This window comes from Mytilus californianus, unplaced genomic scaffold (assembly GCF_021869535.1).
Source record: "Mytilus californianus isolate M0D057914Y unplaced genomic scaffold, xbMytCali1.0.p SCAF_5, whole genome shotgun sequence".
Taxonomy (NCBI): domain Eukaryota; kingdom Metazoa; phylum Mollusca; class Bivalvia; order Mytilida; family Mytilidae; genus Mytilus; species Mytilus californianus.
Window position 1 is genome coordinate 99,613,834 of NW_026262701.1, and position 26,289 is coordinate 99,640,122.

Below are 26,289 nucleotides of genomic sequence, written 5' to 3' on the forward strand. Positions count from 1 at the left end.
TAAGCCTTTGCCAAGACATGATCTGTATTTTCTACAAACCTACAAAAAAGGAACAATAGACAATGTAAGCCTTGGCCAAGACACGATCTGTATTTTCTACAAACCTACAAAAAAGGAACAATAGACAATGTAAGCCTTTGCCAAGACATGATCTGTATTTTCTACAAACCTACAAAAAAGGAACAATAGACAATGTAAGCCTTGGCCAAGACACGATCTGTATTTTCTACAAACCTACAAAAAAGGAACAATAGACAATGTAAGCCTTGGCCAATACATGATCTGTATTTTCTACAAACCTACAAAACAGGAACGATAGACAATGTAAGCCTTTGCCAAGACATGATCTGTATTTTCTACAAACCTACAAAAAAGGAACAATAGACAATGTAAGCCTTGGCCAAGACATGATCTGTATTTTCTACAAAAACCTACAAAACAGGAACGATAGACAATGTAAGCCTTGGCCAAGACATGATCTGTATTTTCTACAAACCTACAAAACAGGAACGATAGACAATGTAAGCCTTGGCCAAGACATGATCTGTATTTTCTACAAACCTACAAAAAAGGAACAATAGACAATGTAAGCCTTGGCCAAGACATGATCTGTATTTTCTACAAAAACCTACAAACAAGAGGCTCTCAAGAGCCTGAATCGCTCACCTGTATTTCAGAGGAGAAGATTTTTAAATGTTAGCAAACTTGATGAACAAATTGTGTAAAATTGTCTTTAAAGGGCAATAACTCCTTAAGGGGTCAATTGACAATTTTGGTCATATTAACTTTTTTGTAGATCTTACTTTGCTGAACATTATTGCTGCTTACAGTTTACATATATCTATAGTAATATTCAAAATAATAACAAAAAACTGCAAAATTTTGTTAAAACTACCAATTCGGTGGCAGCAACCCAACAATGGGTTGTTCCATTAGTCTGATAATTTCAGGGACCAATTAAACAATTTTACCCCTTGTCACATTTGCTCTAAAAGATTTAGTTTTTGAGATATAAGCAAAAAACTGCATTTGACCCTTATGTTCTATTTTTAGCCATGGCGGCCATGTTTGTCGATGGATACAAACTTCGGATACAATTTATAAACAAGATACCCTAAGGAACATTTAGTTAAAGTTTGAAGGTAATTGGCCCAGTAGTTTCAGAGGAGAAGATTTTTAAATGTTAGCAAACTTGATGAACAAATTGTGTAAAATTGTCTTTAAAGGGCAAAAACTCCTTAAGGGGTCAATTGACAATTATGGTCATGTTAACTTTTTTGTAGATCTTACTTTGCTGAACATTATTGCTGCTTACAGTTTATATATATCTACAATAATATTCAAAATAATAACAAAAAAACACAAAATTTTGTTAAAACTACCAATTCAGTGGCAGCAACCCATTAATGGGTTGTTCGATTCGTCTGAAAATTTCAGAGCTGATAGATCTTGACCAATTGAACAATTGGAATGACATGTCTTGGTTGGAATGACATAGTATTTATCTGATTGAGATAGTATTGATTGGATTGAAAAAGTATTGATTGGAAAGACACAGTATTAATTGGAATGACATAGTATTGATTGGATTGACAAAGTATTGATTGCCCCCCCAAAAAAATCATACGATTTTAATACTTGACTCAGTATTTCAGCATATGTTTATCAAGACTGACAAATTAACTTGATTTATTCAAGTTTTCAACTGACTGGTCAGATGGACTTCCTGATACACAGCCACTTCCAATTGGAATGGGAACATTTAGTCCACTATTTCCTCTTGAGAAAGTGTGACTCGCTTTGCGAGTAAAAGAACCTCTGCAACAACACTTTGAAGGATCTATAGGTGACAGTCTAAATTCCTACACCCTGAACTACTTTGCAGAACCTACTTATTGTTAAATTGGTTTCTTAACCTGCAATGCATGAAATATTTGCCATTGGACTTTCATCATTTGGGTCGTTTGATAATAAAATACTGATCTTCCAGAATTGTTTTTTTCTTCCTCAAATTGAAACTATGATTTAATATTTATTAATCAAAGCTATTAAACAAGTAAAACATGTTTATAATAATGAAAACTCACCCCTTTCTGATGAAAAGGCTGTGAACATCCACTACAGAACTCAAATCCACATTGTGGACACTTAAAATGCATACATCCACCTTTAGCTAATGAATACTTCATCTTACAACTTGGACAATCTAAAGATTAAAAAGATAATAATAATGTTGGTCTTTAATCCAGTAAAGTATGATCTATGTTTTATAATTTTTGCCATTAGGCTCTGAAGATTCTACTGCTAAGGAAGAAGTTCTTCCCAGAGAAAACAATTGTTCTTACCACACCTGAAATATCTGAATAAATTTGAATTTGAAGCATCATTTTGATCTTTGATAGATGCTAGCAAGTACAAATTTATGAACAAATATTATACATTAAATTCAGCCATATAAAAATTGTTTGTGATATATATTTTCTTTCCCGCATAGGTATAGAAAAATTTCAATGGGAATGAAATATTGTTGATAGATTTATAAATTAAAATATTCTGCAATATCAAATGGAAAAAAATTCAGATTCCAAGACTTATGGTTTGGTTAATTTTGAGTGAATATTAAAATAAATTCAAATTTCATTTCTTGTACATGTTTTTTAATAGTCACCAGGATTATAGTTAAGTGCTGATTTTATTGTAAATTCTTTTAAGTACCGGTATCTTTTGTTATTCATCTGGCCTGGGTTTCACAAAAAAATCTTACAACTTAAATTGGTTGTAAGTCATGAACAATTCAGGGTACTTGTCATCAACTTTCGTTGTAAGAATTTTTGTGAAACACAGGCTTGATCTAAATTAAAACAGGGCGGGTTGAAATTTAAAAAACTAATATTAGTGTACCACAACTTCAACTGCTTACCACAAGTCCGTGAATCTCCTTAGTGGTTGTTGTTTGTTATGTCTTAACAGTTTTTGCCATTCTGGGAATTTAGTATTGATGGCATATTTATTATACCGTATAGCGGGGTGTTTATTTTAGCGGGTAAAGGAAAATCACGAAAATAAATTCCATGAAAATTTATGCATACCTTCGATACTTTCTAATAACAACAGCGTTTTGTAAACGTCTATATATTTTATAAAAATTATAAAATGGCTATCAGGTGTTAATTAGTTTATTGGTGTCAAATAATATCAGAGTGTAAGGTACTCTGTCAGTATTTTACCCTTATTAATTAGTGTGTCAAATTATATAACAGTAGCAAGTCACTCTTGATAATTTTATAATCTAATTAGTACATCAAAGGTCATAACAAATCAACTGTAACATTAACAAGACGTGTGTACGCCTGTGACAAATATCTAAGTACTGGTATTCTATTGATTAACTGTGTCAAAATGTAATCAATAAATAAGACGTCATGCAGATAAAACAATCATTCAACTATAACAACAGACACTTGTTTGTCAATTTTTACAACTTTTTAACTGCAACCATTTCAGTATCCGCCAAAATATTTCATTGGAATTGAGGAATCTGCCAAAATTTTTCGTATACTTTGTTGCCCCTAAATCGTGAAATTTTACACCCGCGAGAAAACCCCGCTATACTGTAGTATCTGTTAAATTTTTTACAACTTTACTTGACTGAGGGAAATAAAGAGCTTAACATATTGTCACTTGTCTATTATTGAAGACCTCTAGATGTCTTTTCATTTTTGTATTGTTAAAATGCTGTCCTATTGTTGAATACCCATGTCTGCTTTTATTTTTACTGACTAACAATAATGTTGACCTTGGGAATTCAACTCACATACAATGTAATTAAACAATTTCAATAATTTTTTTAAAAATATTAAACAATAACTCAATAGATTGTTAATTAATTTAACATGACATGAACTATGTAATAAACACATGAACTATGTAATAAAAACATGCACTATGTAATAAAAACATGCACTACGTAATAAACACATGCACTATGTATAAAAACATGAACTACATAATAAAAACATGCACTATGTAATAAACACATGAGGTATGTAATAAACACATGAACTACGTAATAAAAACATGCACTATGTAATAAACACATGAGGTATGTAATAAACACCTGTAATAAAACTTACCAATGCCATTATCTTCTAAGTATCTAGCTAAGCCAGCGGTTTGATTTTCTGGATCATTATCAATCTTCCACTGAGCATACTGTTCACAAGTTAAACCTGCATGCTGATCTTCCCACTAATTATAAGTGTAAAAATGACAAATCAAATATGAAAAAGTACAAATATTTTTCAGATGTCAGTGATGATATATATTCAAAAGTACATTTGAAAAAAAATTAGTTACAATAAGTGAAATCATTAAAACACCAATGTCCATGCAACTGGTCAAAATTGTGTTTACTTATGCCTTACAAGCCATCCCAGTTCCATCAAATAATACAGGGATCTTGCCTTAGTCATAAAACTATACTCAGTACTCAGAGTACAAAACGAGTGCTCAAATCCAGTATTTTATTGATTGATTTCATGTCTGAGTACAATAATCATACTCCAAAGTTTTATGACTCTAAGGCCTGAAATAAAAAAAATTGAAAAATTCTACCTAAAATTACCAACTAATAGTTATTGTTAATTTCTGATTAAAAATTCTTCTCACCATTTTCTTGCAATTAAAACATGTTCCTTTCTTGCATGTAGGGCATGCCATCATCAGTGTCTGGTTTCCAGCTGCCCAAATAAACCCATTGCCACACTACAATGTAAGAAGTCATATTAATTACAATTCATAATGACTATCTTTACTTTTATATGACAAGTAGAATTGGTCAAAGAAATTTGTTAAAACTTTAATATATATTTATTATAATTTCTATAAATAAATTGAAATTCAAATCAAATAAAAAAATCAGTACTGAAATATGAAACTTCAAAATTTATTTCAATTAATGGATATCAGTACAATTTAAAACTAGATGTGTCGGAACGACACGAATGGCCCCATCTCAAAAAGATGAAGAATCTGCAATTTTAACAACACATGTGGACACAAACATGCATGGATAGTATCCAGCTCTCAAGACCAATACTAGTTTGATGACCATGGTTGCCTCACATACCAAAATAAATGTGGATAGTGTCCACATGTGGACACAGATGATGCCCCCGCTTGCATATCATATAGTTATAAAGGGACATAACTGAAGAACGGTAAAAGTGACGCTACCCAAATTTGAACTTGATCTGAGTTTTGTGGTAATAAGCATTGTGTGTAAGTCTCATCACATTTGGTTAAGGCTAACTTAAGTAGAGAATAGAAACTAAAAATTCAGCAATTTTTCTATTTGTAAACACGCATAACTCTAGAACGGTTGTGTATAAGTTTTATAACATTTGGTTTAGACAAACTAAAAAACTCAGCAATTTTTATGTTTATAAAGGGACATAACTCAAGAATGTTAAAAGTGTCGCCACCTAATTTCATACTTAATCTGTATTATGTAGTAATAAGCATTGTGTATAAGTTTCATAACATTTGGTTGAGGCAAACTTGTTAGAAAATGGAAACAAAAAATTTGTACTTGATCTTAGTTTTGTGGTATGAATATTGTGTATAGGTTTCATAATCTTTGGTTGGGGCAAACTTAAGTTACAGAATGGAAACTAAAAATTTTGCAATCTTTCGATTTATAAAGGGGCATAACTCAATAATGGTTACAGTGACACTACCCAAATTCAACTGGATCTGTGTTTTATCAGTGGAAGTCAAAATTAAACATTGCATTGTATAAAGCATTGATTGTAGTTGATTCAACTATAATCATGGACAAAGGAAGATAACTCCAATTTTAAAAATTACTTGATATTTAGAAGAAAATAAAATTTTTGCAATTTTTCCATTTATAAAGGGGCATAACTATAGAACGGTTAAAGTGACGCCACCAAAATTCAAACTAGATCTGTGTTTTGTGGTAATAAGCATTGTGTATAAGTTTCATAACATTTGGTTGAGGCAAACTTAAGTTAGAGAACGGAAACTAAAAATTTTGCAATTTTTCCATTCATAAAGGGGCATAACTCTAGAACGGTAAAAGTGACGCCACCAAAATTCAAACTTGATCTGTGTTTTGTGGTAATAAGCATTGTATATAAGTTTCATAACATTTGGTTGAGGCAAACTTAAGTTAGAGAACGGAAACTAAAAATTTTGCAATTTTTCCATTTATAAAGGGGCATAACTCTAGAACGGTTAAAGTGACGCCACCAAAATTCAAACTTGATTTGTGTTTTGTGGTAATAAGCATTGTGTATAAGTTTCATGACATTTTGTTGAGGCAAACTCAAGTTAGAGAACGGAAACCAATTTTGGGACATACGGATGGACGTACGTACGTCACGTACAGATGGACAAGGGTAAAACTTAATGCCCCCACCGCTACGGCAGGGGCATAAAAACAGCCCAATATCTGAAGGCGTATAGAATAAAAGTCTGTATAACTGTGATTTTCAACTATTTATCAAAATCCAAAGCACGTAATTTCAGCAAAAATTTGCAGAGCGGAATGAAACTTAAACTTGATCTGTAACTCATCATGGTTAACTCACATACCAAAAATCAGCCCAATATCTGAAGGCGTTTAGAAAAAAAGTCTGTATAACTGTGATTTTCAACAATTTATCAAAGTCCAAAGCGCTTAATTTCGGGCAAAAATTAGCAGAGCGGAACGAAACTTAAACTTGATCTGAAACTCATCATGGTTAACTCACATACCAAAAATCAGCCCAATATCTGAAGGCGTTTAGAAAAAAATAGCGTATAATGGTTTGTTGCGGAATGACGGAATGACGGAATGACGGAATGACGGACAAGGGTAAAACTATATGGCCCCGACAACTTTGTTGCGGGGCCATAAAAAAATTGTGCATTAAAAGTGCATACTAAATTTCAATACTACCTAAAGTATGTGAATTCTTTAATTAAAAAGGTATCATTTTCAATCTTAATGAAAATTTCAAATCAAAGGGATAACATCATCATACCATGTGTAAATAAAAATAAAATATGGCTTCTTGCACTTACATGAACACACCATCTAAAGTTTGGATCTTTCTGTAAATGCCAGTCTCGTAATTTGGAATGAAATAATTCCATCATATCCTGAGGTACCATGGTCTGTAGCTGCAAAGTACAATTTAAACACATGTAAGCTGTAGAACTTAACTTAACTGGGCCGTTTGACAACTTACATTGCCCAAAGTACAACTTAAACATATGTAAACTGAAGAAACTTAACTGAACTGGGCCGTTTGACAACTTACATTGCCCAAATTACAACTTAAACACATGTAAACTGTAGAAACTTAACTTAACTGGGCCGTTTAACAACTTACATTGCCCAAAGTAAATTGGCTTCGATATTACGCAAACAGATCGGTCTTCGTCACCTTTTTTAAGTTAAGAATTTTTTTGTTTTTCTCATAAGTTCATTAAATGTGACCACAATGAACCAAATGTAAAGGGTAATTGTTAAACCCAACCACTTTTAATAATCTTTGAGTTCTTATGGTGGTAAATTGCAACCACTAAAATAAATTATGGTTTAATATGTGGAATTTGTAAACATTTGGATCTCAAAATAGGAAAGCTCTGTTGGTTTGAATTCTTATTCAACAGAAAGTGTTTTGTTTCTATTGGTACTTAGTATATTAAGGAGGACTTAATTTCATACTCATACCCATGCAAATGTTAATAAATTTTCTCAACTATAAATTTTGTTTACCATAAGTTGATGTCTTATTGACATATACCCCAAATCACCTTTTATTCATACTTATAAATATTTTCTGCTTTGCACTTGACTAATAATAATTAAATAGGTTTTGAATTAATGAGTCAGATTGTAAGCTTGCCAGGTGACAAGGTAACAATCCACAGAGAGATATATTATTCAATTTGGGAAATGTTCTAAGCTTGAGCTTAATAGAAAAGTTAATTTTCTTCTTTAGTTAAAACAATGGGATGGAACTGATGACCTCCTACATATATTACTAAGAGACAATGAAGGTTTTGTTTAATAAATAAAAGGAAGATAATTCTTATATTTTTACAAATTGGATTACACTATGAATACAATAAATATGATCCCTATTGATAGCCCATGTTTTTCAGTGCAACTGTGGTTAACTACTGTCTAAAGTTGAATATACCAAAAACAGTAGTAATAATGACCTAATTAAGCTCTAGTTTAAGAACACACAAACAAACTATACTTGTAACAAATTAAATTTGTTCAAAGCAAGTAAGTTTTAAATGTGACCTAAATCTTGTTCATAAGTGGTTCAGTTTATATAGATTTTACTGTAACTTACAAGTAATGTAAGGAAAGACAGATAATCTGAGGCATTCAGCTTATATAGATTTTACTGTAACTTACAAGTAATGTAAGGAAAGACAGATAGTCTGAGGCATTCAGCTTATATAGATTTTACTGTAACTTACAAGTTATGTAAGGAAAGACAGATAGTCTGAGGCATTCAGCTTATATAGATTTTACTGTAACTTACAAGTAATGTAAGGAAAGACAGATAGTCTGAGGCATTCAGTCTATATAGATTTTACAGTAACTTACAAGTAATGTAAGGAAAGACAGATAGTCTGAGGCATTCAGTTTATATAGATTTTACTGTAACTTACAAGTAATGTAAGGAAAGACAGATAATCTGAGGCATTCAGCTTATATAGATTTTACTGTAACTTACAAGTAATGTAAGGAAAGACAGATAGTCTGAGGCATTCAGCTTATATAGATTTTACTGTAACTTACAAGTAATGTAAAGAAAGACAGATAGTCTGAGGCATTCAGCTTATATAGATTTTACTGTAACTTACAAGTAATGTAAAGAAAGACAGATAGTCTGAGGCATTCAGCTTATATAGATTTTACTGTAACTTACAAGTAATGTAAGGAAAGACAGATAGTCTGAGGCATTCAGCTTATATAGATTTTACTGTAACTTACAAGTAATGTAAGGAAAGACAGATAGTCTGAGGCATTCAGCTTATATAGATTTTACTGTAACTTACAAGTAATGTAAGGAAAGACAGATAATCTGAGGCAGCATCAATATTCTCCATGTCAGGCAGACTACACATTGGACAGTTCATATTCCTCACATGTCTCTCACGTATCATTATCTCAAAGTTCTCCCTTACACAATGAACACATAATTTACAATTACACCCAAGATTCCTTATCTGCAAATAATAAGAAAATATAGTTGTTTTAACAAACATGCAATATTGTAAAGTCATGATAATATTATGCAGGTATTAAGTATACAATATAAAATGTGCAATAAAAAGGCATGAAATATTCACATACTACAGAAATGTATTCTTGTTAAATTATGCCTGTTGATATGATGTTTTATGATTGTAACATGTATAAACCACCCAAGAGTATCTTTTAGTCGAAAAAAGGTATGCTATACATATACCTATACATATATAAAAGATGGTGTGTCATAGTTTACAGTTAGTAGAATGTGTGTCATTAATAAGTATATGTATAATGTGTAGTCTGCACATAAGTTCAAGGAACAGTAAATGGGCTATGTCACAGATTTTAGTAAAATTTGGCATACAACTTTGGCTTGTTGAACTATAACTGAAAACCATAAAAAATAATGCATTTATCTCTTTTATTTTCTGAAATATTATTGATTGAATTCTGTCAAAATAGGTGAACATTTGAATAGAAAGCACATATAATCGGTGAAAAACGATCTTAAATTTGTCTTAAAATCATCAAATCTCCAATTTCAAATATTTGACCATAGATTTTTCTTAAAAAACTATGTGTTGTCGATACATAAATTTTCAATTTTAAGATAATTTTATTATACATTTTTGTTTAGGGCCAGCTGAAGCCAGCCTCCAGGTGAAGGATTTTCTCACTGTCCTGAAGACCCATTGGTGGCCTTGGCCTGTTTTCTGCTCTTTGGTCGGGTTGTTGTCTCTTTGACACATTCCCCATTTTCATTCTCAATTTTAAATGTTCACTTAGTTTGATAAAATTCAATCACTAATATTTCAGGAAATAAAAGAGATAATTACATTATTTTATTTTTATTTTTAGTAAAGTTCAACAAGCCAAAGTTGTAAGCAAAATTTTAACAAAACCTGTGACATAGCCCTTTTACTGTAACTTAACTTTAAATAGAAGGGAGTGACATTATTGACAGTTTGTATAATGTGTGTACAAGGGAGTGACATTATTGACAGTTTGAATAATGTGTGTACAAGGGAGTGACATTATAGACAGTTTGTATAATGTGTGTGCAAGGGAGTGACATTATTGACAGTTTGAATAATGTGTGTGCACAGGAGTGACATTATTGACAGTTTGTATAATGTGTGTACAAGGGAGAGACATTATTGACAGTTTGTATAATGTGTGTACAAGGGAGTGACATTATTGACAGTTTGTATAATGTGTGTACAAGGGAGTGACATTATTGACAGTTTGTATAATGTGTGTACAAGGGAGTGACATTATTGACAGTTTGTATAATGTGTGTACAAGGGAGTGACATTATTGACAGTTTGTATAATGTGTGTACAAGGGAGTGACATTATTGACAGTTTGTATAATGTGTGTACATGGTTAAATGAAAATTAGAATGGAAGTATTACTTTTTACAAATTGACAGGAAAAAGATATTGATTACTGTGATGAAATGGACACTGTTTAACTTCAAAACTTTGTTAAAAACAATTAGCTAAACATTTTGTTGGAAATAATCTATTATGACCCAATGCATGTACAAAAAGATGTATTCTGCAGTCTAAATCTAAAATTTCTTAAGTTAAATGCATTACTTTTTCTTTGATTGTCAATAAGTAAAAGGAGATTTTGAAACTTTTCCGAATATCAAGTAAAGCATCATTATTGAGTCTCAAAGCCACCAAGCAATAACATAAAGATATTATGTTAAATCTTTAACTTACTTTTGTCATAGGAAACTGTGAATAACAGATTTCACAATACTGTTTAAGAAAGATAAGAGAACTAGCACGATCTCCACAGTTCCTTACAGCTTCCACAACTTCTTCTAAGGAAGCTACCAAATTGCCTGTGACAACTTCTTCATCTAGGATCCTTATAACAATTTCTGCTCTTCCCCAACTTTGTAGTTTCCCTTCAACAAGTATCAGTCTTGTTCTTCTCTACAAATATAATTCAAGCTGTCTCAACCATATTCTTATACTTATTTTTGTTATGTTAATAATCAGTGTTTTTTTGTACCCCTTAACAAATTCAATAACTAGTTATACCAAAAATAAACAAATGCTGAAAGTATTTGAGTATATATGTCTCCTTGTGTAACTATACAACTGGCTATCATATAAACAGACAGTTTTGCACAAAGACCTAGGTGAAGTATATAACATACAATCTGTAATCAAATCCTTCTGACAAATAATCTGCAATCCTAAGTATGAACAATTTGCATTTCACGATGTCAATGATAGACTACCTATGAAACATATTATAAGGTCAATCAATTTCTGTTTTATAAGAATTAGTCATACATTGTTGAAAATACAATTCTATTTTGCATGAATCTTAGAAAGTTGGAAAGAAAGACAAGCAATTTAAATCATTGTTCTGTAAAACATCCTATAATTATCAGACATGGATTTTTTCTTTTTCTACAAAATTCCTGGGCCCTCGGTCATAAAACTTTACTAGTACTGGGAGTACAATATTTGTGCTCGAAACACCAAATCCAGTATTTTGATTGGTTGATTTTTTCAGTCTGAGTACGATAATCGTGCTCGAAAGTTTTATGACCGCAAGGCCTTAACTGAAAGTGAAGGGCAAATAAAATGAATTTTGGATGTGAACCTGTCGACATATAATTCCACACACATGATTTCTAGTAGGAAACATACTGTAACATCATAAATATATTGTCAATCATCTTAAAATTGAATGAGTCAATACAATACTATTGAACAAAAAATCTTGTTATGAAAAGGAATTGTAAATTCAGAAATTAATGTGTGCATTAATTATTGTGATTTGTTGACCTCTGTCAAAAAAATAAATCTAATTAATGCAATTGCAATAATTTTATGAAAAAAAATCAGCACGGAAATTATGAATGCAAATTTTGCAAATCCTTCTGATGCCTTATTTCGCATTACTGGTAATAAAAACATCACAACAATTTCTGAATTTAAAGTAGCATAATTATGAATTGAATAAAACCTTTCATAAAATTGAATATATTTGTATAAAATGTCTTAGACTATCAGTTATATTTTATATTAGGCTAAGAAGCACTCACAACTGTCAGCTTAACTGAGCATTTCTTACAATTTTGTCCCAAGTGACAAAAAAAAATTGATATCTGAAACTGTTCAGATATTGTTTTCAGCTGCATGCTTTGAAATCTCCTTTATAAAGATAACAAAACAAAAACCATAAGGTTTTTCAATGGTCAAAAAGTGGATTGCACCATTAAGAAGTTAAATAAACTACAATAAGAACAAACAGGGTGTGATGTTGTATCAATTACAATAGCAATCTATTAGACTGAATACAGTCTATCAATATCTGTAGGATTGTTGATGTACGATAGAAGGATGACAAACACAAACCTCAAGGTCAACAGTTCTGTCCTTGACAGTAGCCTGGAATGTGGTATAGGACAAGACACTGTTTGTCACACTATTACATATTTCACTAGCCCTAGCCATGGCAAGCTCTTGTGCAATCTGTTGATCATCAACTAAAGGATTCTCTGCTTGTGCATTTTCTTCTGTGAGCCATATTCTGTCATTAAACAACTGCAGCCATTTTGAATTCAACTCATCTACAGAATTTTCAAGGTCACCTTGTGTATGCAGCATTGCTTGGAGTATATCTTCTCTAGCAAAGTTTCCATGACTTTCTATTTCACTGTACTACAATCAGATAAAGCATTAAGGTTTATAGAGATTAAAAGTCACTTTTTTATCATAAACAGAACTGAACGTGAAAGACCATCATGGGTAGTCAACATAGGAGGAAGGAATATCAGAGCATTTTTGACCTGTCAGATTTTCTCTATCTATTATGATTTTCAAGATATAAGACAATTAATGCATTTTACCAACATGTTCTATTTTTAGACATGGCAGCCCTGTTGTTAACTGACCTGGAAAAAAAGCACATTCTTTATACAAAATACCCTAAGTATCATTCACTGGAAATTTGGTTGAAATTTGTTCAGTAGTTTCAGAGAAGATCTTTTATAAAGTTTATGATGACTGACACCAAGTGACAGCAATAGCTCCTGTGGTCTTATGGCTATGTGAGCTAAAAAGGTCATTTATCATGGTTTTCTTTTTAATTTTACAATTTTTGATCGTAAGCAATATACTAACATCTATGTTATGAAAACTTTCATACATGGTCATAATGTGTTAGAATATATAACTCTCAGTGAACAGGAAGTTGAAGAGTGATGAATCTGAAAATGCATCAAACAGAAAGAATGCTCACATAAAGCCTTATACCAATTCAGGAAGCTCTTATTTAAAGTTCCTGTGAAAAATGTGATGGAAATTTAAGGATGAATAGACATACTGACAGACAGGGTAAAACTGTATACCCCTCTTACAGAGTAGGTATATAATAATGTGCATACTTATTTTCCTATATGTTTTTCTATATAAAATATTATCTTAAATTGTGTCTTTTTATAAGAGAGTCTAAGGAAAGACTGAGCATTGAACTAAATTTCTTAAAAATAAAGTGATTATTACTATCACTATAACTAGTGCTGTAATTGTTGTAATAGTCAATATATTTCAAACTTTCTAATCAAATACAAGTACATCAGAATAACTGTTAATGTTAACACTTCAATTCTTACCAGTTTTTTCCTGTATTCAACACACATTCTGGCTGCATTCATTTCATTCCCAGTCTGTTTAAGAGCCTCTTTACTCTCTATCAGAGATAATTCCCCAACATCATTCTGTTCCATCAAAGCTCCCTGATTGGTCGCTGAATGTATTACCCTGTCAACCAAAGGCATCCATTTTTCTCTTAACCATTTGCCTGCAGGAACATCACCTGCAAGTTCCACAGCTAACTCAACTTCATCAGCATCGATTCCATCCTTCTCACAATTCTGTCAAAAATATTGTCAATGATACATAAATAACATTTAAATTTAATAATTCTATAATTAGTAATGATTAAACTTTGCTGCAATTCAGGAATCAATGTAATGTTTTATTAATGACAGAAGAATCTGACTGGGAGTAAATTACAAAGTAATTTTTACTAGTTATACTTTATTACAATATATCAAGAAATATTAGTAATCTCACATTTAGCTCCTTGTCATGAATTACAGGAAAAACGCCCACTTTATAAGTCCATATAATTTGTTGATATTTGTGTTGCCTTGGATCCGTTTATTTATCTATATATTTTGTGTAATTATATTCACGATTAGTTTATGTTTTTCAGGAGTTAAATCTGGACATCACCGTACAACATTCTATTGTTACCGTAGCCTCGCATTCGTCTTTTGCAAATCAACCTTGCCACGTCATAACACTGGACAAAGGACTGTCGCAGGATTCATTCTTGATCACAATTTGTGGCTAACCACAGTGTGAGTAACATTTGAAATATCATATTTGATGCCTTCAAAATGCCCGTGATATATTTAACTGTGTAACCAAAGTATAATTTTAACTATTTTTATATTGGAAGTATTTCATTGCTACATTCTGGACTATGCCGTATCGGAGCATTGAATTGCTACATTCCGGACTATGCCGTTACTCCATACCGGATGAATTATTAACTTTAATAATTATTTGGCACATTGTAAAATTGTACTTTATTTTGTATTTTCAGTTATTTACCACTTTTGGATTGGTACTAGAATAAAAGTCAGCACCTGATTCTTTATCTCTTCTTAAACCCAATCATCTGGTTTAAACTGACTGGTCGAGCCAGTACAATATTACCAAGAATCTGTGATCTTGAAAGCACAGATGTAGTGTTAGCAAGATCTTGTAAAGAATTCTGATCAAACCAGTGCTAGGATTATCTTCAACTTTCAGTGAGGTGTTAGCTTTTTCTCAGAGTTGAAGGTCTCCCTGAGACTTTGAGACAAGGAACAACAATTTAAAAGAGATCTTCCTTTGCTTTCAGTTATTATAAGTACTAAACTATAGTTAATCACTTTCTGTTCTTTTGCAAACTCACCATATATTTTCCTAATTTCAACAGTACTTGAACAAGAATTAATCAAGAAATCTCGATATTGCTATAAAGATTTAATTGTCTATAACATGATTCATGTGATTAGTTTTAGGACACTGAAGAAATAATTTCAATGTAATTCATATTTTGACTCTTACAGTATTGCATAGATAATAACTATACAGATTACTGCAAAACCTTTTTTATATAAGTATATGCAGAATTATCATGAAAAAGTAAAAATGACCAAGTTATAAAGTTTCAGACAACAGATGACATTAAATTCTACTCGCAGGATGTTAAACTTTATTATATTTTTACCTTCAAAAGCATGAGTAACTTTTTCCCTTCAAACTGCATTTCTTCTTGTTTTTTCCTTCTCTGTATATCTTCCAGAGTCTCTGCAAAATTCTTCCCTGTGCTTGATCCAGAAAATCTTTCGGCAGAGAAAGGGGACCCTACCACCATCTTGCTTGGTGATTCATTGGGTCTGTTTATCATTTTGGGAGTTGACTGGACAGGTCTTGTCACTTCAGGTTTAGTTTTTGTCACTGTTGTCGTGACTACAGGAACTGGATCAGGTAATTTTGCTTTGGGTAATGCAGACTTCAGTGCCGCCGCTTGTAAATTTTCTTTTTCCTCTCTTTCTTTGTACAGTTTCTGAGCAGCTATTTTTTCATTGTAAATCTAAACAATAAATATGGACATATACTATATATGTCATCAGATTTTGTCTGATTCTGAAACCTAAATACATGTGTCTACACAATAACATCATGTTCAACATGGGAAATAAAATGTTTGCGCAACATAAGAATATAAAAAATAACTCTTCAAGTAACTGAAATATGAGTTGAGATAAAAAGCTGTGAAAACCCAAACTTGCAATTCATGTTTTATATTTGAGAGTACAGCTTATAAACTCTATATTTTGTTATATTAAATCAGAAATCCGTAGTGAAAATTGACCTTTAAATAAAGTATTAAGTTGTTTTAATCTAATTTACCGTACACAAATTTGTAGAGTAGCGTTTGGAGCTTCAGCTGTTCTATAATGTCAGAGGAAATGTATAATACCCCACTCGTTATTAGAAATTGACAAGAGAAATTCAAGATTAGAGAGCAGAATAAAACTCAAAGCATCTTCAAACATGAATTGACTGCCTAGCTGATCTGAAAATTATGTACAGAATACAAGTCACCATTATTAAGTTCCAGATCAAATATCAAATATTTACCGATTTCCTGAATGCAGAAGATGAATAACATTAAAAGAAAATTTCATGCTGAGGGAATGATAATAATTCAAAATGCTTTAAAAACGGTTTTGGCTGGTAGATCTGATAATCACTACCACAGTACAACTGAACATTAAAAAATGTCTGACCAAATTTCAAATCATTCCTCAATATGGAAGCTGAGTTAGCGAAAATTATGGACCAATAGACTGACAAGGTCATTGCAGTTTACCACCAACTCCATGAATCTGTGGGTGGGGGTATTAAAACAATAATGTTTCATAATACTGGAACTTCATATCTTAAAACTGTAATTCAATAACTATTTTATGTGATACCTAACAAAAATCCAGTAAATAATAGAAAATTTTGACTTGCCTGATCAGTTATTTCTCCAATGTGTTTTCCAATTTCCAATACAGCCGTCTCATTCTCATCATCAATACTAGGAGGCTCTTTTGCTTTATCAGTGGTATCACCGACTGAAGGCGCTTCATCAACATATTGAGGTTTCTCACTTGTTTTACAACACAATTTACAAATTTTGGTATTATTTTTGTTATGAAATGTACAGTGAGAACAAATCCATGTTCGTATGTCTTGAGAATTTGTTACAACGGTCTCCAACTTTTGATGACTTTGAACAATTGATGTTGATAGATTGGGTACATTTACATATGAATGAGGTGGTTTTCCAGTAACTCCAGCAATTTGTCTATGTGGAATTGGTGGGGTAAGCTTTAAGTTATTTTGCTGATTTTGTCGTTCTTCCTTTTGCAATGTATCTTGGGTCATTTGTTGGGGTTTTGGATTAAGATTCGGTAAAACATTGTCCATTTTTTCCTCAAATGACCTTTGGTGAGGTGTTTTTTGCTGACCTCTATCTTCGATTCTTCTTGGAGGAATGGTAGTAGCATGTTGCTGTTTCACAAAGTTTTGTGAGGATGGTGGTGATTGATACACTCCTGGAAAGTCAGGAACTCTAGGCTGATTACTAAAAGTTTGTGGATATTGAATATTTTGATGAGCTGAAATAAGCTGAGGAGTTGCTGGTATTAAGCTGTATCCAGGTTGACCTTGACTCTCTGGAGAAACACTTCCAGGAGTTATTGTTGATTGTGGTACGAGGCTATATACAAAATAAGCAGGAGATTGAGTAACAATCTGTGGCTGGTTACTATGGATGTGACTAGGTGTTCCTCCAAAATATGGGGGAGGGTAAATTACAGGCTGACTTAAAACATCAGGAAGACTTCCTTTCCTTGGTGTAAAAGAGTTTTGATCATCCCCTCTTAATGCTTGATCAAGTTCTCTTTCATACTTTTCTAATTCCATTTTCTCTCGTGTTAACATTCCCTTTTTCTTATACAATGAAGCATATTCAGGATCTGAGAAAAACTGACCATTCTGAGAAATTAATTCGTTGATTTTTGTCTCTACATCTTCAATTTCTTCACGAAGAGTCATCAAATTTATATCTACTTTTGACTTTCTCCTCTGAAGGTCGGGGATTGCCAGAATAGAGGGTAGCAGACGTGATGTAGGTGGTCCTCCTGGTGCTGTGCTAGATGGATTCTGTTGATGACCCTGGCCAAGGGAGGAATTTATTTGCTGCTGCTGCTGCAGGTGGTTTCTTGGAAATTGCTGGTTTGCAAAATATGGCTGATTTCCCATTTGAACTTGCTGGTTATTGTAGAACTGCTGACCACCCTGTTACAGAAAAAAGACAAGAATTATATTGGCTATTTTCAAAACAATTAAGAAATGACTGAAGACAAAATGTTTTGTTTATGCCCTAGAAATTCTACTTCATTCTCATTAGAAATGTCTTTAAACATTGAAAAAAACTATCAGGTTAGCCTAAGATATTTGTATTTATGTTCAGTTTAAGCTGGGGTCACACATTCACCATTTTTACTGCCGTCCTTGACAGGACTATTCCCATTTAAAATTTGTTAAAAGTCGGATCAACATCCTGTGAATCGTGTCTGGAAATTCAAACTTTAATTAAAATTTGTAAAAACATTTATTGAATCACGACAACAATCAGATATTGTTCAGGAAGCGTCCAAATTCATCCGTTTTCAGCCGAATTTGTCCAGATAATCCCGTTCTCAATCCGATTCTAATCCGATTTGTATCTTTCGCATGGTACAAAACGATCAAATCTGTCCCAACAGCATTCCGATTCTACCGAATGTGATCCGAGAGATCAGACAGTGACCAGACAATGAACCGATGCTGATGGAAGATATACATTAGAAAACTGTTGCCATATTCGGGATGATTAGGTACTGTTGGAACGCAATCCTATCACACTCTGATGTACCGCATTGCACATGGCTTTGTCTGGACTCAGTCGTATTGTGTTCTGTAATTGTCGGGACTCTGACGAGGTATCACTGCCAAATTTCGTATTAATAAATGGACTATTCCGGAACTGTTCCGGCAAAGACGGTTCGCATTCGGCAAGATCTGGATGCAATCTGGACTCAATTGGCAAAAAAAAAAGCAATGACAAATATATCCAGATCATGCACGTTCTAGAGGACAACGTCCAGAAAATACAGAACATTGTTACAATTGTAATCCGACTAGACAAAATCGGCTGAGTTTCCCTGAATGTTACGGGATACAACTAACTGTCGGGGTGCTTGGCCGACCTCTCCGGACCTTTCCCGATCCGTAGGAATCTTTAACGAACGTATATGACTTTGTTCAGACAATGTTAGGACATTCTAGATCACTGAGGATAGTAATCAGACTTTTTAACTTTTCGTGTCTTAGCGCTGTCTGATCTCAAACGGGAGCCATAATCGGCACTGTGTGAATGCTGCATTACATTGTAAAGCAGCAATCTAGAAAAAATTCTATATCATATCGATGCATGGGTTCAATCAAATTTTTGGAACATCGTAATTACGGAATATACCGAAATAACGGGATGTGTACTTAATTGTCAAGGAAATAACAAAATGAAAAGTGGTTTTAAAGGGCTTTGATCGGAAAAAATATCATATTTTGGAATAATAAAATAGCGCATGGGCAATCATACCACATATCTTTATTTTAATACAGTCAGGGGTACTACTTGTACAAGTAATCTTTATTTACTTGAAGAAGTAAATAAAATATACTTATATAAGTTAATTATAATGTTTGAATAATCTCCCCTTAATTTTCTCAAAAATTTACTTGTATAAGTAATATTTTTTACAATCCCACAAAAATTCTCTAGTTTTGAGATGTAATAAAATGCTTCGCTGGGCGCAGCTTGATACGACCGCAGAGGTCGAACCCTGAACAGTTGGGGCAAGTATGGACACAACATTCAAGCTTGATACAGCTCTGAATTTGGATTGTGATTAAATATTTGACACAGCATAGGTTCTGACACAGAAAGAATGTGGTCTAAGAACTTCAATTTTTTTAATTTACCTATTATGGTCCAATGTCCAAAATCAAAATACATGGTTAGATTCAGCATATCAAAGAACCCCATATATTCAATTATTGTTGAAATCAAACAAAGTTTAATTTTGGACCCCAACTTGAACAAACTTGAAAACTGGTCCCATAATCAAAAATCTAAACACATGTTTAGATTCAGCATATCAAAGTACCCCAAGTATTCATTTTTTGTTAAAATCAAACTAAGTTTAATTTTGGACCCTTTGGACCTTAATGTAGAATACACGGTTAGATTTGGCATATCAAAGAACCCCAATAATTAAATTTTTGATGAAATCAAACAAAGTTTAATTTTGGACCCTTTTGACCTCAATATGAACCAATTTGATAGCGGGCCCACAAATAAAAAATCTAAATACATGGTTAGATTCAGCATATCAAAGAACCCCATATATTCAATTTTTGTTGAAATCAAACAAAGTTTAATTTTGGACCCCAATTTGGACCAACTTGAAAACTGGGCCAAAAATCTAAAATCTAAATACATGTTTAGATTCAGCATATCAAAGAACCCCATATATTCAATTTTTGTTGAAATCAAACAAAGTTTAATTTTGGACCCCAACTTGGACCAACTTGAAAACTGGGCCCATAATCAAAAATCTAAACACATGTTTAGATTCAGCATGTCAAAGAACCCCAAGAATTCAATTTTTGTTAAAATCAAACTAAGTTTAATTTTGGACCCTTTGGACCTTAATGTAGACGAATTTAAAAACGGGACCCAAAATTAAAAATCTAAATACACGGTTAGATTTGGCATATCAAAGAACCCCAATAATTCAATTTTTGATGAAATCAAACAAAGTTTAATTTTGGACCCTTTTGACCTCAATATGAACCAATTTGATAGCGGGTCCACAAATAAAAAATCTAAATACATGGTTAGATTCAGCATATCAAAGAACCCCAAGAATTCAATTTTTGATGAAATCAAACAAAGTTTAATTTTGGACCCTTTTGACCTCAATGTGGACAAAGTTGATAACGGGGCCCAAAAATCAAAAATCTAAATACATGGTTAGATTCAGCATATCAAAGAACCCCATATATTCAATTTTTGTTCAAATCAAACAAAGTTTAATTTTGGACCCCGATTTGGACCAACTTGAAAACTGGGCCCATAATCAAAAATCTAAATACATGTTTAGATTCAGCATATCAAAGTACCCTAAAAATTCAATTTTTGTTAAAATCAAACTAAGTTTAATTTTGGACCCTTTTGACCTTAATGTAGACCAATTTGAAAACGGAACCAAAAATTAAGAATTTAAATACACGGTTAGATTCGGCATATCAAAGAACCCCATTAATTCAATTTTTGATGAAATCAAACAAAGTTAAATTTTGGACCCTTTGGACCTCAATGTGGACCAATTTAAAAACGGGGCCCAAAATCCAAAAACTTAATACACGGTTAGATTCAGCATATTAAAGAACCCCAAGAATTCAAGAATAAAACCCCATTGAAATTGATCAAGAAATAAGCAATTTATACGAAGTATCTTCTTTTGCACAATACTGTGCAATTGAATATTTCTTGCTATTGTGCAATACTGTACAATTGACAATTTCTTGCTATTGCGCAATATTGTGCTATTGGATATTTCTTGCTATTGCGCAATACTGTGCAATTGAAGATTTCTTGCTATTGCGCAATACTGTGCAATTGAAGATTTCTTGCTATTGTGCAATACTGTGCAATTGAAAATTTCTTGCTATTGCACAATACTTATTATATAATAATTTACACATCCTGTTTGGTGTGTATCTCCTACCATATCATTATTATTTGCTTTTAAATATTAATCAGAAATAACCAACTTAAAATGGAAAATTTTAAAAGAAAAAAAAAAGGAAAAAAAGAAAAAAAAAGAAAAAAAAAAAAATCCCCCCCCCAAATTTTTTGAACCCCCTTATGATTCATCACGCCCAAACTCAATCCCAGCCTTCCCTTTGTGGTATGGTACCTTGCAGTACAATTTCAGAGAGATCCATACACTTGAACACAAGTTATTGTCTGGAAACTAGAAAAATGCTTATTTTTGGCCCCTTTTTGGCCCCCAATTCCTAAATGTTTCGGGCAATTACCCCCAAACTCAATTCCAGCTTTCCCTTTGTGATATGGAACCTTGTAGTACAATTTCAGAAATATCCAAACACTTACACACAAGTTATTGTCATGAAACTAGAAAAATGCTTGTTTTTTGCCCCTTTTTTGGCCCCTAATTCCTAAAATTTTGAGGCAATTACCCCCAAAATCAATTACAGCCTTCCCTTTGTGATATGGAACCTTGTGGTACAATGTCAGAGAGATCCATACACTTACACACAAGTTATTGTCTGGAAGTTACAAAAATGCTTATTTTTGGCCCCTTTTTCCTTAACTGTTGGTACCATAACCCCCAAAATCAATCCCCACCTTCCTTTCGTGGTATTGAACCTTATGGTAAAATTTCATGGAGATCCATTCACTTAAACTAAAGTTAGAGTGCGAAAACCAATGTGTCTTCGGACGACGCCGGACGACGACGACGCCAACGTCATACCAATATACGACCAAAAAATTTTCAATTTTTGCGGTCGTATAAAAACATGCCTTTAACAATTTTTCTCAGGTTAGCTCATAATTTTTTATTAGAGTTCAATGTTTCATTTCATTAATTCAACAAAGAAACTGATTGCGCCAAGATCTTAAGTATTTGCGCAAGGCCTTCAAAAATTGCCTCTTGGGGGCTTGTAAATGAGCAGTGTTCTGAAGATAACAGACAAATGAGATTTTCATTGTCCATGAAATTACACTTAAATGATTAGTAAAGACATCTGCAAAGGACAGACAATTAAAAATTCTATTAGAGCAAAGAAGTCCTAAGAATTCAAGAAAAGAACATAGGATGACTTTTTTACTTGTATAAGTAAAAAAATCTGAATGTCTAAGGGACATAACTAAGCCCAATTTTTTTTACCTATACAAGTAAATAAAATACACTTGTATAAGTATCCTACAAATTTACTTATATAAGTATATTAATATTTACTTCTTCAAGTAAATAAATATTACTTGTACAAGTAGTACCCCTGACTGTAATATTGGCTTGAATAACAATAAATTCCTTGTGTAAGGAAAAAAAAGTCGTATTGTGCATCTATAATTGAGGTTTACTGCTAACTTGACAAACATTTTGATTAATTGTTTACTGAAAGTCCAATGGCAAATATTTTATGCAATTCGACAAGCCATTTTTTTTATTCTTAAGATTTTTATCATGGGAACCAAATTTGAATTTATTTTTGTGTGTAAATGCTTAACAGTTCTGAAACATCTTACAACCTTTGTTAAGCAATTCATGTTTTGTTTCTTCAAATATTATACTGCTTAGGGACCATCATGATGATCATTCTTTAAATGCGTATATTTAAAGTTAATCCGGCATTCCTAAAAAAAAATCTGTCAGACGTCAGAGAAATCTCGGACTAGGTTGAAGGTTGGTTTTAACTTTTGAATTATTACAAAAGGTGTAACATGTTATCTGTCTCGCAACCTGATACATGCTATATAGATACCATGACATGTGTGTAATTATTAACCTTTTTTAGTTTTTAAAACATAATCGATAAATACGTTTAATTACATTTTTCTAAATTGAGAAAACCATAAATATTCTTGTAACGCATGATAAAAATTTATAACCTTTAACTTAAAATTAGAGTTATCCTTCGCCATCTTGCACACTTCACGTGCATCACATTATTTTCTGCAAACACCCTCCTTCAGGTACATGTAATTTTCAATACCGGAGATTTCCCGATTTCCAAGTTACAATGATTAAAACATATTAAACAAAACTAAAAATAACCTTCTCTCTTTCCGAATACAGATAATTTTCTTATGTCATTCTGTTAAATATGGACCGATTTTTAAAATATTTTCAGCTTTCGCCTTCATTAATTGAACGGAAACAGGTGTCGTCATTCATGTGACGATCCACAAATAACCACAGGAGTTTCCGTGTTTATTTACATTGGTAGGTAGATAAGACATTCAATAACATATCAGGTGATAAGACCAGCTTCAGTAAACAGAACAGCGAAGGCAGCATCGCAGATACCCCACAAAGGAGTTATCACATACTTGACAACCTGAGTCGGAACCTTTTATCTTCTTAAAGAAACCAGTGGGATGGGAATGTGGTAATTTTTCATTGGAGTTCCTGTCAATATAATACTTCCATGGTTTGCCAAAGTAATTGATGTATAACAAACTTTAATAGGTTACTTATATGTAATATAAGTATTGTTTAAACAAACAATATTTCCAGCCAACATTGATAATTAATCTTTCCAGTAAACATGCTAACATCTTGGATACATTTAATTAACATATACAGACCACTTGCTACATCTTGAGATTAATTTCTCTGGCATTTGACACTTTGAAGTTACACTGCAATCTCACCAGGGAACATACTAATCTATTCAAATACATGTGACAATTATTCACTGTTTGTGGTGAAAGGCAGGATAATTTCAGATCTCATAAAAATGATTACCCATTAATTAGTATATATTAACTGAAGGTCAGTGATTTCAGTCACTAGATGATTGATGTACCCAAAATCTGTGTGTTAAGCCATATGCATGGTCTTTGTGTAATCAGTTTCTTGGTTCAAAGCAGTCAAACCATGGAAGTAATATTTAAAAGGAATAACAACGACTAATTAGCATGTATTAACAGCCTGCAGAGCTCTGTACTAAAGTCATATGATTTTATCCAATTATAGTCTCAGCGGCAAGACCCCTTTGGTTACTATCTGTGATACCGCGGTTGTAAAATGGCATCTGGAATTTCTTATCAGTCACTTGATTTTATCGAGTCCGGTAATTATAAAGCACCTGTGTGAAATCCGAGGTTTATTAATAAGAAGGTGGCGCTGTATCATATACAACCTTTACCTTCAGAAAGAAGTCGTATGATGTAAAAAACTTGAAAAACGGACAAGAATTGTTCAACCTACAACAGTTTAGCATGGAAAATTGTATTTAATTTAGCATATTTTTGCTTTTTACCGTTTGTTTTAAATTGTTCTAAAAGTATTTTCCGGTTAAAAGCGGATCCCGAGTAAAACAGTTAAATACCGATGAATTGATCAGGTTTCACATGATGTTTAACAAAATAATGTAGACAAATCTAGACATAGATTTTTTTACTGTTGAAATGTTCAAAGTTTATCGAGAAGTATTCTAAATTTATGTATATGTCATAAATGTCATTGATTACATTATTGAAACTGGACAGCTAAAATAGGGATAATATGTTCGTAAACATATACTTTTTTAAAAGTGTTTATTGTGGAATACTTGTATTAATATAACAAGCTACAGCAAAAATCAAAACAAACCGACAAAATGAGCTTGACGCTATCTGTCTTACGGCAAATTCATTTTTACACGAATTAGTTTATGTATCAAGAACTATAAATTAAAGGATAGAACCGTTTAGAATTGTGAATATTTTAATTGACTAATACACAAAAGACTTAGATTATTCTTATTTAATAAAAGGGTGTCCAAACGTATTTTTTGTACAATCATCTTCTTAACTTACGGAAATGGCTTTTTAACTGTCTGTAAATATTAAAATTGAAAATGACCCAGCCTTGTTCTCCAATTTCATATGTAATAGCTGTCGGTACTATTAAGATCGAACTAACCAGAAATAGGAAAATTGGACTAAAATAAAAATTGAACGAATGACTCTATTCGGCAGCGTACATCAACGGAATGTAACGAATGGACTATTCGGGTTACTTCGCACGTATATACGACAAAAACTTGTCTGTTCGTAGTTTTCCGTGAACACGAAAATGACCGAAAAGTGTCGGTGATTTGATCGATCACATGCGGTGAATCAACTTCCATGCCAGATATTAAACCAATTAACAAGTTATCGAAAGATGGGCGGTAACGCAGATGAAACCTTTGAAGTGACGACGTTGTTATTCCTTTTAAATATTACTTCCATGGTCAAACTAAGTTCAAGTTGACAGTTTAACAGTTCTAGAATTCAATTTACCACCCACCAACCCCTTCCAAACACCTTCAACAATGTTCATGACATGAGAAACATCTCAGCTTTTACCAGTGATATGTTTCATTTTATAACTTATTTTCCTTGATGGAATTTTTATCACTGGTCATTTCTAAAATGTCATTCATCCCCAAGCATTTGGTGGCAGAAAAATGAATAAAAATATTTTCGAAATTTTACTCTGGATACTGTCTTTTGGTCAT

At 32.5% G+C, this 26,289-nt stretch overlaps 1 protein-coding gene across 9 annotated transcripts in view; it reads right to left on the bottom strand.

Annotated features, from left to right (window-relative positions):
* LOC127702110 (uncharacterized) overlaps positions 1 to 26,289 on the bottom strand; it is a 62,585-nt gene that overhangs the window by 21,248 nt on the left and 15,048 nt on the right. For 7 of the 9 annotated variants that reach the window (XM_052206168.1, XM_052206167.1, XM_052206169.1 and 4 more), the window contains 10 exons: positions 16,906 to 18,237; positions 15,611 to 15,976; positions 13,938 to 14,198; positions 12,679 to 12,984; positions 11,020 to 11,238; positions 9,094 to 9,264; positions 7,090 to 7,188; positions 4,669 to 4,764; positions 4,134 to 4,248; positions 2,088 to 2,206 (listed from right to left, as the gene is read on the bottom strand). In XM_052206168.1, the coding sequence (XP_052062128.1) occupies positions 2,088 to 2,206; positions 4,134 to 4,248; positions 4,669 to 4,764; positions 7,090 to 7,188; positions 9,094 to 9,264; positions 11,020 to 11,238; positions 12,679 to 12,984; positions 13,938 to 14,198; positions 15,611 to 15,976; positions 16,906 to 18,237 (3,084 nt within the window). Of the gene's footprint in view, positions 1 to 39; positions 105 to 169; positions 235 to 2,087; positions 2,207 to 4,133; positions 4,249 to 4,668; positions 4,765 to 7,089; positions 7,189 to 9,093; positions 9,265 to 11,019; positions 11,239 to 12,678; positions 12,985 to 13,937; positions 14,199 to 15,610; positions 15,977 to 16,905; positions 18,238 to 26,289 lie in introns of all 9 variants that reach the window. The other 2 variants (XM_052206174.1, XM_052206175.1) reach the window with 2 other exon arrangements.